Source organism: Garra rufa, chromosome 4 (genome assembly GCF_049309525.1).
Source record: "Garra rufa chromosome 4, GarRuf1.0, whole genome shotgun sequence".
NCBI lineage: Eukaryota > Metazoa > Chordata > Actinopteri > Cypriniformes > Cyprinidae > Garra > Garra rufa.
The window spans coordinates 50,096,296-50,111,402 of record NC_133364.1 but is presented as its reverse complement, the minus strand read 5'-3'; the positions used below and the strand labels follow the sequence as shown (position 1 = coordinate 50,111,402).

Here is a 15,107-nt window from a genome sequence, read left to right as displayed (position 1 = left end):
CGTAAGCCTGTTCGTTGGACTCCAACGGTGTGTGTGTGTGTGTCTCGTCTGAAGTTCTCCTCCCGTCGTTCCTGGAAAGGACAAACATCTACAATCAAACAACCATTCTACACATCAAGAATCATATCTGGACTGTTATACTTACCCGGTTCTGCACGATATCATCTTCAAACTGCTCTGCTGAAATAAACCTTCTCATTATTAACACTTACCGCTCTTGTTGGTCTGCTTCCGTAACACTGAAAGTTTACAGAGAATAGTTTTTCTTTTTTCCTCAGCATTACTGCCGTTTTATTATTACTGATGAGATCATAGACAGGCAGCTTTAACAAACTAATGCACTATTGGCAAACTGTGACTTTTTTTTTTTTTAACCAGGCATGCTTAGTGCTAAAACCACCAGTAATACCAAAAATAATTATATCTTTAGATTATTTAGAAACCAATAAAATCAGAGACGAAATCATATTTTAATATTTCCTCTTTTCCCTGTTTATTATTTTAAAAAATTATAGACATTTTATATAGGCTATTTTTTTCAGTGGACTTTCACATTTTGAATTGTTGAGAAATTATGATAATATACAGTTAGGATGTTTTTTTGTTTTTGTTTTTCATTTGATTTAGTCGAGTAAGTTGTGCATCAAACACAATATGATTTTCGGCAATCAGGATCTGGCAGCAACAGCGCGTTTTTCCGCTTGGGCGAGCGCTTCGAGGACAGCTTACCCCACGAATAAAGTCATGCGCATGACAGACAGAGAATGCGCATCAATTCTGAGGAGTCGAGGAAGATGCAGAGAATCTGCTTGCCCGGAAGATTCTATCTCAAATAAGGGATCAACTTATAAGCATGTTTATATTATTTAACACGTGAACGCAGTCTCTCTGACAGCCTGGGTATGCGGAGCATTAGCAGCTTATATGGACGGAACGCCACTGATGCACAGATCTATTTCGATATATCAGATGTTTTGTCCTGCTCTGAAAACATAACTGACTGTATGTACTGTTTCGTTTAAAACTATTTGAAAACGCAAGTGCATTTAACCGCATCTGTAATCGAGCTTTAGGACGAACAAACACAAAGCGCACGCGAAAGTCTGTCAGTGCATCTAATAGTACTGCATTCCAGACGGCAGAAATGAAAGCATAACTTAAGTAAAACACGGCGGGTGGAAGCACACAATGTCAAGCAGTGCGCACGAGTCTCACAGTGCAAATGCTGTGCAATGAAGCCGGCAGCGTCTCTAGCGTGCACACGTGCCATATGCGAAAAAAAAAAACAAGCTCAGAATCGATTCTGAAATATTAGGAATCGATTCAGAATCGTTGAAGAGAGAATTGCGATGCATCGGAGAATCGATTTTTTCTCCCACCCCTAGTCGGCGCCGGTTCAAGTTGGGCAAAATTTCTAACCGGCATGCACTACTTCAAGTCAGCCGCTGATCGGTCTGCGCAGCGCCGCATGAAGTCGAACGCACCTAGTGTGTCTTTATAAGTGTGTGTCTTTACCCTGATGTTTGCTGGACGTTGATGTTGCTACCCTGTGTTCCAAAACAACAACAATGAACAACATCATCATCCTCATCTGGACACTCTATGTATACAAGATAAATTAAATTAAAATATAATGATATCAATAGTGAATGATACACAATCACATAGATCCTAATGTCTAACTCTAACTATGTTTCCTGTTCTGCTCCTTGGATTATTAAAGTCTTTTCGTTTGTATTACGTCGTTGTTTGTCCGTTACTCGTCTCAGCGTGACAATGTGAGACAAACACAGGCTTCCCTTCAGACTGTAGTCGGAGCTGAAGATGTTCAGGAGTATCAGGCCTCATGGAGACTCTCTCATGAGGCTCTCAGTGAGGAGAGGTAAGGAGAGATCAGTGTTCAGAGTAGATCCACTCACTCTCTCCTCTTGATTGTCATTGATGTCTCACATGGAGACCAACAGCACATGAGACTCTATTTATTCTTCACACTGAGCTTTACTCTCTCTCATTTAACATCTGCTCTGGTTTTCACAAGCAACATCAAACTCAACTGCATGAATGCTTTTACACAGTTGATATACTTTAAAATGAGTATTTAAAGAAGTTGTATCTTCATGTCTTGATTGTTCTTCTAAGTACTTAGTACTACTAAGTACGCTGAACATCTGCTGATGGAGCCTGTCTTTTCTGAGAGGAACAGAATCACTCAATATATTTTTTTTTAGCTATCAATCCTTGGTTAAACTAGAGGCTAAATGTATCCTATCATGCATCTTGTTCTAGAAATAAATCATGAGACTTTTTGCTGAGATCTCATGAGAGGTCACAGAAACCTTTCCGATGTAAGTCAAATGTAATAATAATTAGATATTACATATAATTAGATATTACAGTTTTTTTACAATCGTTTTTGCACTAATAACAGAACCGTAATGTCATTTTTCAAAACTCTAGACACATAATTCACAACCAATGATCAAAATGCACATTTTTCAAAACACTTAACACATTTTTCAAATGCTTGGATACAATACATATAAGCCAAAGATCATTTGTTCATTGAACTTAAATCACCTGTTCAAAATGACACAACTTAACATCAAAGTATTACTATTTCAAAATGCAACTCACACATTACATCTGAGATGAGTGTGCATTCATTTCATTACAAAGATTGAACTATCAGTTGATACATCTGCTTAAAATGATAAGTAACTGTTGCATTACCCAAGCATAGCTTTTATGGAAAATAGTGCATGTTTCAGGATAGATCATTTGACACCAGTTACCACAGAATATGACCCAGATGGACCACACTACACTCTCAGAAAAAACGGTACAAAACTATACCTTTTAGGGTACAAGCTGTCACTGGGGTGTTACCAAGGGTACCATTTTTTGGGTACATAATTGTACAATAAGGACCCACTGTGTACCTTTAAAGGTACCTTTATATGTTTTGTTGCCCAGGAACAAAATTGTACCTCTGCAGTACTTTTTTTTTTTTTTTTTTTTTACCATGTATCTATAGATGTCATATTTCATTCTTTATCAGATATGGCTTCTATGGCCCCATGTACCTCTTTTACAGAACACATTTTCATATTCAACATTACTGAATACAAGATGTCATTTTTATGTTATTGCTTTTGTGGTTTTAATGAGTTAATGGCTACCCTGGTAAAAAAAAAAAAAAAAATGTATAAAGGACGTTGGTACACAAATTAGCCCTGCTGAAAAAAAATACATCCAAAACCAGCCCAGGCTGTTTGGCTGTTTTTAGCTGGTCATAGCTGGTCAGCAGGCTGGTTTTAGAGGGGTATTGGCCACTTTTCTGTCTGGTCAGGCTGGGAAACCACTAGCTAAAACCAGCCTGACCAGGCTGGGAGACCAGCTAAAACCAGCTAAGACCAGCCAAACAGTCTAGGCTGGTTTTAGCAGGTTTTTTTTTAGCAGGGTACAGTATACTGTAAACTGTATTCTGTACCCTGCTGAAAAAAAAAACAGCTAAAACTTTGAATCTAAATTTTTCCTTTAGAAAACCTATGTTGAGATTTATTTTATCAGTAAATTCCACATTACAGTATTTCAATGATACCACTGTGTCTGTACTGTTCTTAGTCTAAAGTAAAAAAAAAAAAAGAAACCTGAATCACATATTTTGTACAACTATATTTAATGTTTGTACTAGCAAAAACACATCGAAACTATGGGTAACTTGTGTATGGGTGATCTAAATTAATGTTCCTAAAATATTTCATAATAAATTCGTTTTTTTGAAACAACTGCTAATGCAAGGCTTCTTTAAAGATATGAACGCAATATGCAAAGTTTTAAACACTGGACAGCCTGTGTTACAAATAACGACTGTTTTGAGTTTTGTATCTAGAGTTTTGAAAAATTACATTAAGGTTCAGTTATTAGTGCAAAAACGATTGTAAAAAACTGTAAATATAATAACAAAGTGTTGCACTTGTCAAAGTGTTGCACGTCATATTGATGCCCAGTCAAATCTAGACATCAAAATATTATAAAGACAAGGGAAATCTTGGAAAATTGTTAACATTGTGGCAGCAAGTTTTGATGAACAAGCACCACACAGGTATTGATTGATTTATAGACAATTATATGTCCTTGGTAGTATCACACATTCAGCCACTACTCAACCAGTCATTACATTCACCTGAACTCTGATTGTACTGTATTTAAAACACTGACTGTTTGTTCACTCAGTGTGAAGTACTGTTTGTTTCGCACTGCAATTCTGAGTGGTCTATTGTGGATTATTCACTTGGTTTTATGAGTCTGGATATTATGAGATGCCTGTGTTTGCTTTTGTTTGACCATTACCTGGTTTTGAACACTCTCTGGATTCTTGTTGTTGTTTCTCCTAACATTTTTATTGTTAGGAGAACACTCTCTAAGAACACTCAACTCAGTTTTGAACAGTGTTCTCAGTTTTGAGAACACTCAACTCAGTTTTGAACACTCTGGATTCTTGTTGTTGTTTCTCCTAACATTTTTAAAATGGATTCAGACCCTCACTCTCTGCCAGATGCTTCACAACTGTATCATAAAATAAATCATCTCTGAAATGTTTGATACACTGTGTCACTGTGTTGTTTGTCATCCTCCCATCAGCAGCTGCAGTATCTCTCATCTGTATCTGAGTGCAGTCACTGTGACTCTGACTGACAGAGGTTTTTGTACGACTCTTTATCACTGTGTGAACATCCAGCTACCACTGATCAGGTGAACACTTAGACAGTAATAATCTCCTTTATCTTCAGTCTGGACTCCACTGATGGTCAGAGTGAAATCAGTACCAGATCCACTGCCACTGAATCTAGATGGAGTTCCAGTGTAACGGTTTGAATCATGATATATAAGGAGTTTAGGAGCTTCTCCAGGTTTCTGCTGATACCAAGACACACATTTACCACAGTTAGTAAGAGGCTGACTGGTTTTACAGCTGATTGTAACCGTTTCTCCTTGTTTGATTGATTTTATTGCTGGATTCTGAGTCACTGTCACTTGTCCCCATATCTCTGAAATAAGACATTTGTTTATTTAGTGGATACTGGACTGTACATTAGATGTGTATAATGATGTTAAGACTAAATATTTACCCTGAATGCAGAGAGTCAGTGTCCAGATGAGGATGATGATGTTGTTCATTGTTGTAGTTTTGTCTTGTGTGATGATGAAGATTGTGTTCTGCTGTCAGTGATGAAGTGTTAAACTCACAGCTCTATAAACACTCTCAGAGCACTGAAGCATGTGCTGACAATGCAAACAAGTGGGCAGGATTTACAACAGATTGAGCTGCTACCAAACCCATATTACAGTATATTTGATTTTACATTCTGACTAATGTTATGTTGTCCATGCAGTTGGTTTTTATTTTAATCTATGTGGAAATGTAGGCAGAATGAGCCATGACAAGAAGATACTTACTAAACTTCTTGAACAATGTAGTCACACTGCACTCACCAACAATACAAGCTGCATTAACACACACCATTTGTATGTTGTTTTTGCACAGAACTGCAGCTTTTCCGTGCGATGAGCATGTGAGAAACCATAGAAAGAGTCTGTGTAAAATATGTAATTTGCCACATACTCTATAACTGACATAACTAAATAGCCAAAAGGAATATGAACAGAATAAACATAAGTAATAGATTCAATGTTTAGTAACTTTTGAAATCTTTTTAAAATATCTCATTTTCTGGCTACGACTCAAACCAGGGACCATCATGCTGTAAAGAAACAAGTGCTACTTACTAAGCTACTTTGTATTGTTGTTGATCACTGTTCAATGAGTTTAATAAAAGTACATTTTACTAGATTAGTGTGCATTAAAAATGTTCAATTAATCTGCTTTTTTTGTTTTGTTTTGTGATCTATGATGATTGAGCTGCATATGAAGAACAGAATAGGTCAAAGGTAACCTCAGAGGTCACAGATCATCAGATATATTTCTTTAAAAAATGTTATATCATCACATAACAAGAGAATGAATTAGAAATATAGGATTTAAAGTCAAAATGAATTATGTATATTGAAAAGGAAAGGACTAAACTCTTCATCTGGTTATGAAAAGAATGTTGTTCTTAAAGCAATGACAAACAATTCAAAAGGATTTTGTGCGAAAGTGTTTTGTTATTAAAAATAAATAATAAAAACAATAATAATTTAACCAAAACTATGATTGAGTGTCAACAGCTGATGTGTTTCAACTATCAGTGTGTTGAAGTGTTGTTTGCTCTCTCTCTGCTGGAGTTTGTGTTCACTCGAGTGGAATAGAGGTTTTTGTACGAGCGTTTCATTTGATTTTAGCACTGTGGTACACATTCGAATAATGAGACTGTTGTGATTTTGACTGCATTCCACATGTCTGCTGTTAAAAGTCTTGTTGAAATGCTGTGAATGATGCTGGTTTAAAAGAGTGCTGGAGCTGCAGTGTGTTTTCTTTGTGTTTGTGAATGTGTTGTGTTTGTCTCCTGCAGCGGGTCCCACAGTGAAGCCCTCAGTGTCTCTGCTGCCGCCGTCTTCTCTGCAGATCTCTGGAGACTCAGCCGCACTGCTCTGCCTGCTCAGCTCTTACTCTCCACAGGGGGCACAGGTGAGCTGGACACTGGACGGCTCAGAGGTCAATGAGGGGGTCGTGACCAGCGCAGAGAGCGAGCGGGACGGACGATATAGCCGCAGTAGCGTCCTGACCCTCAGCAAAGTACGCTGGGAAGCGGGAGAGCTGTACGTCTGCAGAGTAACACACGATGGAGCTCCTCATGAGGTCTCCTTCACCAAGAGTCAGTGTTAGTTAGATGAAGATGCATGCAGTGTTTGTTCAGGTGTTTTCCAGAAGCAGTAAATCTAGTCAAATAAAGCTCTCGGGGTTTGAAGATGGTCTCTGGAGACAGTGCTGCTCTATTCTGAGAGGATCAGAGTCACTTCACCCCGACAATGCAAATGAGATTTTCAGTCCACACTCCCAGTGTCACTGTTTGATTGGTTACATGATCTGGACTGAAACACAGCAGTTTCACTTCTGCAAGAGTCAAGCAGCCCAGACAAACTCATATTTATTGGAGATAGTGAAAAGATACATGAAAATATCATATAAATCCATAATTATCTGTTGAGTTTGATTGACAGGGATAATATATTACACCTAAAATATGATGATCATTTTCAAACACTGACTCATTCTCTTCACAATTACAAGACTGATTGTATTGTATATTGATGATTGTAATGATATTGTGTTATGTGTTTGTTCACTGGTCAGTGTTGTGTGTGATTGTGTTGTAGAGCAGCTGCAGTATCTCTCATCTGTATGAGTGCAGTCACTTTGATTCTGACTGACAGAGGTTTTTGTACGACTCTTTATCACTGTCAACATTTCACTGCTGTTATAACTCTGACAGTAAAATCTCCTGTATCTTAATTCTGTACTCCACTGGTCAGAGTAAAAATCAGTACCTGTGTAAGATCCACTGCCGTTGAATCTAGATGGAGTTGATCTGCTCCATAAATAAGGAGTTTAGGAGCCTCTTCAGGTTTTTTTAGATACCAGCTTATACATGCAGTACCACCACAACAACATGCATCAATTATGCTAGTTGTACACTTTATTTTGACTTCTCCTGTTTGAGTGAGCAGCTTTGAGGGAGTTTGGGTCACTGTCACCTGCCCAATGGATTCTGTCAAGTGAAGAAAATTACAAGCCATTTTTTTTTTACACAGTCATTTATCTTTGAAAAATACAAACTTAAATCATTTTCCAAACCTTGACAAAACACTGCCAGAGTCCAGACAAAGATGATTGTTGGTTGATGATGAAGAGCTCTTGACCATTTCATGTTCAGTTCATAGAGTTATAAACACTTGCAGAGCAGTGAAGCTTGTGCTATCCATGCAAAACACCCTCTGCATCAGTGGCGGCCGGCCCATAGGGGGCGCTGGGGCACCGCCCTCCCTGATAAAAGGGGCTAAAAATGTAAAGTGTATTTTTACAAATTAGGTTTTTTAATTCGGTTTTACCCACCAGTATGTGCCTACATGCGATATGAAAACATATACAACATTTCCCACCTAGTGACATTCATTCACCAGTGAATTTCCACAGACAGACTTGTATCGTTTCTGTCATGGGGCGCTGAGAAAAAGCGCCCCTGCAGTTCAGCCAAATAGCCAGTCATGTACTGTTGCTAGGGCAAATTAATAAATATGCGGCCAATCAGTCTCTCCGAATTTTATGGCCTTGGGGCGCTGAAAATTCTGCCCCAAGCAGCAGAAAATACCGCGAGATTTAAGTTTTTGTTTTTTTCTTTTGATGAGCGGTCAATCAGAGTAAAAATGATGGCGAACTTAACGAGCGAAGAGCAATTTCCACCAAATTCGGTGAGATCACAAGCCGTTCAGATGAAGCAAAAAATAAAACAATCTTACGAATCATGGAGCTTGGATAAAGTCATGTAAAGTCATGCCTTTTATCGTTTTCCCTGTTTGTTATTTCAAAGTCCTGTCACATTGTGGACAACTACACAGAGAGTAACTGAAACAATGCAGTTTAACTCGATCGTCGGGGTACAAGCACAATGATTTGTGTCTGATGATGCAGTTACACAATAGACGTCTTTTTTCAAGTAAATTGTGAGTGTTTATGTTAGTATTATTATAAGCACAATATTATTTATATATATACATACACACACACACACACACACACACACACACACATATATAGATATATATAGATAGATAGATAGATAGATAGATAGATAGATAGATAGATAGATAGATAGATAGATGTTCCTTCTTTAATTGGACATACATTCAGTTATGTCTACCAACTTGACAAATATATTGTCAATACCATTATAATTAGGTCAAAACAATTAATGGTCTACAAGTATTTAGTATTTACAGTTTTTGCATAACAGTTACTTATTATATCGGACTATATATAACTTTATGAAAATTAATTTATATGCAATGTTTTACTACAAATCAATTTATTTTCACTGTCTTTAAACTGAGATTTATCCTGTGGCTCCCTCGTGTGGATAATATTAGTATTATGGCCTTCATCTCTGAATCACATTAATATAAATGGCTAATATTTTTTTTTGGATGATTACAAATGTTTAATGATTACTTTACTGATAATAAAGCCTGTATTAACAATGTGATTTATTTTGTGTGTGCCCCCCTAAAAAATGTTAGCACCAGCCGCCACTGCTCTGCATGCAAAAGCTGCTGTATAAACTGTGCTCACAATGAGACGGGTGCGATATCAGGACAATATAGATTCATTTATTAGATTTTGACTCAAATAATTAAAATATTTAAGTCAATGAATCCTGAGGAGATTCTACTTTTACCTGCATTTACCTGAACTGCTGTAATTGCTATTTAATCAATTAGTGCAATGAGGCCCTGGTTACAAATTTTATGAAATGCAGCTAAATCAATAATTATACTAAAATGTTTGAAAATGGCCAGTTTAAATTTGTGCCCTTTCTACTTAATCACCTTATTTATATTATTAATTCAGGCAGAAACATAAGCAGTATTAATGGCTCAATGATGATCAGTTGCTTGTTTGAATCCTTATTCATAAATTGAATGAAACATCTCTTCCTCACAATCTGACACCTCAGATCTACTCATTGCCCTCTGCACCTGGATAAAGAGATATGTGTAAAAATGCTGTTTGTGGTCTATCATTAAGTCTTGAATTTTAGCACATCCCACAATGTAAAATTAATGATTAACACTGCTTTGTATTTATATGGAAACCACTGGTAGGGTGTTGCACTGAAGCATAGTGGAGTTAATTTGATAATTGAGTGATTAATTAAGCGTTAATCATGTTAAAAATGTGGAATCACTAAAGAAAAAAGAAACTGCAAGAACAGGAGAAGAGACCAGCAGAAACACAATTACAACTAACAGCTGCAGATTTAGATTATGTCAACTGAAATAAAAGAAGACATTAAATATCTCAACATCTCAGCAGACATTGTTAAAAAGTTCCACTCATTACTTATTACAAAGCTGTTTGCCTTTATTCCTTTCAAATTTTGTTTCTCAAAGTTAACAGAAGTTGTCTGTAGTTTGATCATGCTTTTGCAATCTGTCATGTGAGTCAAATATCAGGCCTCAGTGTGTGTTTTGTCTGAGTTCTTTCATTTGTTTATTTAGATACACAAGAAATACTGGCTACACTTTGCAATGATCATAGAGTTAATGGAAGATGATATAATGTACATGTACTGTATATGTCTGTAACCCCAGTAATGATACCCGCTATATTAAAGTAACATTATTCGTGTCACAGTTATGATTATCTGTAACAATCACATGTATTCCATTCCCTTCAGCAGCAATAAAGACTATTGAATCAAATACTTGTCTTATAAGTCTTTTTATATATTTGAATGTGAAATGTAATAAAATAAAATATGAAAATTCAAGTCTTTTGTAGTAAAATGAAATGTCAAATTAAATAAGTTTAAAGGATTTACAATTTCAGAAAATAAACCAAACACTTATCTCACAAGTGTTAAACACCCTCACATGTATAACTGTGTAACTCAATAACACAGTCTTCAAATAGGTATTCAATGACCTAGTAATTTAAATCAAAACTCACTTAAATTGTCAATCACACATTGGGGGGGACAGCTGTGGGACTTTTTGTGTTGGCGCATGCACACATTTTTTTAAATCAAAATAAAATAAAAGTCAGAGTCCAAATGTTTGTAATTGTATAACACAACAAGGCATTTTATTACATCTGATCGTCAAACCAACGTATACTCACCCTGTAATGATTACAGCATCAGCATACAGGCTATTAAGTCACAAAGCTTAATTTAAAGGGATAGTTCACCCAAAAATGAAAATTCTGTCATCATTTACTCACCCTCAAGTTGTTTAAAAAATTTCTTTCTTCTGCTGAACACAAAAGAAGATATTTTGAAAAATGTCTTTAACCAAACAGTTGATGGACCCCATTGACTTCCATAGTAGGTCAATGGGGTCCATCAACTGTTTGGTTACAGACATTTTTCAAAATATCTTCTTTTGTGTTCAGCAGAAGAAAGAAATTCTTACAGGTTTTAAACAACTTGAAGGTAAGTAAATGATGACAGAATTTTCATTTTTGGGTGAACTATCCCTTTAAATATTCATATGAAATGAACCAGTGCATACTTTGTAACATGCCACCCTTAACACTTTTATTAAAATGATCCGAACACATTCTTGCGGATGTCACTCATGGCTATTAAGCTTTTGCAGACTTGTTTTCTATCAATTCTGTCCAACCTATTTCTGCTTTTTTGTTTCAATAATTAAACATTGTTCTTAGGGGCGGCTTGTTACCACATCTTACCCTATAATGTTACATTCACTCACAATGAATGTCAGTTAACCCTTGTGTGGTGTTCATATTTTTGATATTCAGCCAGTGTTCGTGGGTCTGGTGGACCCGCTGCATTTTGGGGTTTTTAATTCAACATAATCAAACAATTTATGTTAAAATACTCAACAGATATTTAGGCTACTTCATCCCAATTACAAGCAATATAAACAGCATTTATGGTTAATATTTCCTCTTTAGCTTTGTTAGATCACATTTAAGAATTGTAACCTTGTGCGGGAACGGCAGGGGTAGAAACAAAACTCACTTTTGCACTCACACTCTCTCACACTTACACACAATCTCTCTCTCACATGCATGCACACACACGCACGCACGCACACACACACACACACACTACACACACACACACACACACACACACACACACACACACACACACACACACACACACACACACACACACACACACACACACACACACAGATATGTGGTTCATACAGGGACTCTCCATAGGCATAATGGTTTTACAAATTTACAAACTGTATAATCTATCCCCCTACACTAACCCTACTCCTAAACCTACCAATCACAGAAAACTTTTGGCCTTTTTTGAAGTTCAAAAAACACCATTTAGTATGTTTTTTAAGCCGTTTGGTTTATGAAGACACAGATGTCCTCATAAACCATGTTTACGTTGTAATACCCAAGTCATTATACACATATGTGTCCTCATAAACCATATACTATACAAGAACACACACACACACACAAACATACACACACATAACAGCAAGGCCTGACAGGAGGAGGACAGAGTAAAGGTCCTACAGACCCGAACACCATACAAGGGTAAAGAGCTATTAATGTCATGCTGTCCGGTACCTTAGAACATTAAATTAATTACTTCTCACTTCTCTGTTAAAAATGCCTAAAATCTCCAGAAACTTACTTTCTTTTTCTTTCCAAAGAAATTACGGATGTCAGCTGCTGCAGTCTTTCTCTTGTTCATTTTTGGCCACTACTGTGAAATATAACAGCAACGCGATTCCAAGGGATGAAAATGGTGAAGTAAGAAAGAACAAATGGCAGGACTCTAAAATAACTTGCTAACAATAACCCATTTCGGAGAACAGGACTGTGGCTCAAAACGCTAACGTTAGCTTTAAAAACTGGGTTTGGTACAGTACATTTGACAAGCCTGTCTCTGACCGCTATCCCAGTTTGCTTTAAAGCCAGGCTACATGCTAGCGTGTATACAGTAACGTTAGATAGCTGTCGGCTAGATTGTCAATAGCCCCATTCATACAAGCTGTATAATATTACAGTCGAAATTTACAAATTCTACAATTCGAAATTCTAGTTAAATTCACCTGGTCGTTATCTAAGGGATTATGTCAGCCAAAAACAGTATATTTACCATTCATAGATATGTGCCAAATGTCTGTCAGATTTCGCGCTCTTCTTCTGTTTGTTTTTCCCTAACTCACTGACGGTGCACGAGCTACTAAAGGTATAGGGGAAAACATGACATGGATTAGGTTTTGTTAATGTATAAGGATCGCTAATGTGTCGTCATCATGACGTATTCTCAGTGGGGAACGGAAAGCATTTTGGGAATCCGCGGCACAAACATTAGGCGCCAGACTTGATTGCATGGAGGAAAGAGTTCAAGATGCCGTCTACCTGCTGTGTTATATACTGCAATAGTCATTCTCACGATAGAAGTGGCTTAAAGCTTAAGAACGGAATATCCTTTTATCGTTTTCCAGCGTGGAATAATAATTGTACAAGCCATGTTTTAGAGGTGACAAAAATGTGACGAATGGCATGGATAACCGCAGTAAGGAGACCCAATTTGTTTCTGTGATCAAAGCTGAATTTTCAGCATCATTACTCCAGTCTTCAGTGTCACATGATCCTTAAAGTCCCCCTGAAATCAAAATTAAAGTTTTTTGGCTTTTAGTATGAATATATTAGCCTTAAGGTGATCTATAAGCTAGTGTGCTGCAAAACAAAGACAAAATTCGCGTTTACAAGATATGAGCATTCAAAACTTACAGTCTGGTCACTTCCGCCAATATGAATCAAGGATTTGGATGATATCACCGTGCACTTCAGTTTCTCATCAAACGTTCTGTCCAATCAAATGCTCTCTAGAGTCCGTAGTGTCCCGCCCCCTACACAGAGACGCGGAGCAGATCATATGCGCTCATATGTGCAGTCGGCATGTATTCAACTACACAGCCTCAGCATGATTATGATCACTATTTCGTTTTAGCAAGTTTCATATTGAATCTGTGGGTTAATTTATAAGTTTGTGGCTGTCATTATCTTACAAATGCGGCTTTACCGAGCTCAACGGCTCTGGCCCGAGCAGATATTAATGGAACGCTATTGGCTATTCAAAATTAGTGGGTGGGGCTGGGCGATATCTTTTTGTTTCAGTTAAAAGTACGTCACCACATAGAATAACGCTGCGTGTTTCAAGGCACTTCAGTGGACCTTTAAGAAATCACTCTAATATGACGATCTGATGATCAAGAAACATTTATGATTATCAGTGTTGAAATGAACATCTTTGATGAATAGAAAGTTCAAAAGAACGTCATTTATTTTAAATCTAAAGCTTTGTAACATTAAACACTACTGGTCAAAAGTTTGGGGTCAGTAATAAGAATATTCTTATCTTTTTACTTAAGATTGTTCTTAAGACAAAAATTAAGAAAATTCAAATTCTTGAAAAGAATCTTCTTAAAAACCATCGTAAATAACTTCTTAAAGGGATAGTTCGGGCATTTAAGACATGAAGTTGTATGCAATCCTTATCAGCACTATAGTGTATACACACTGACCCACACTGCGTTCACCTCCCTGGTCAGAGTTCTGGCCGCTGGAAGTTTTTCAAGAAAGTAGTCACGGTTAGTTTCCGGGGCCTCAAAACTGTGCGTTTTTACGTGAAAAAAATATATGCGTTTCAAAGCTTGATTAATTTACATCACAAAAAACACTCCTAACAAAAATCATACCTCAGTTTTAATCGGCACTATATTCTTTCCGTTTCCATCAATCCGCGCTGCTGTCAGTTCGCACGTTCCGATCAGCTGTTCCATTACACACTCGAATGACAACGACGTAAAAAGTAGAAAATTAACAATGGTGCGAACTTGTAAATTCCCAGGTTGTGACCACAAGAATGTGCAGGGATCGCCGTTCAGATTCCATCGTTTTCCTGTTTCTGATATAGTTATGAGACAGCTTTGGCTGGTTGCCATCGGCTACTCTGCGGGAGCTAATATATCCAGTATCAAGGATTTTCGTGTGTGCAGTGCTTACTTCAGCGAAGACGATTACATCCCCAACCAAGGAGGAAAAATCAAAAAATGGATTTTAAAGAGTTCTGCTGTACCAGTACCACGGGTAAGCTCTATTTACTAACTTTATGTCGCATACGACAGGTTTATTTTGAAGCTAACGTCGGTTTTTAGGCTAACGTCACACTGAGAATATTCTAACCGGGGCAGTGATAGCATCGACAATAATCGACTGTCTGTGTGGTGAGAAAATCGGCAAATGTCATAACTAATGAATTAAATTGAATCTATATAACACAACAAAATATGATGCTTTGCTATATTTGTTATTGTCTGTAACTATGCGGAACGTGCGTCGGTATCATCGTGTTTATAAGTGTGCTTGAAGTCAC

The 15,107-nt window shown here is 37.1% G+C and overlaps 2 gene segments (V, D, J or C); one reads left to right on the top strand and one right to left on the bottom strand.

Annotated features, from left to right (window-relative positions):
- Positions 1–4,722: 4,722 nt before the first annotated feature.
- Positions 4,723–5,212, bottom strand: LOC141332732 (immunoglobulin kappa variable 3-11-like). The segment is given in 2 exon segments: positions 4,723–5,051; positions 5,133–5,212. Coding segments are annotated over 2 exon segments (378 nt in total).
- On the top strand, positions 5,207–6,829 carry LOC141332992 (immunoglobulin lambda constant 6-like). The segment is given in 2 exon segments: positions 5,207–5,225; positions 6,516–6,829. Coding segments are annotated over 2 exon segments (333 nt in total).
- The last annotated feature ends 8,278 nt before the right edge of the window (positions 6,830–15,107 follow it).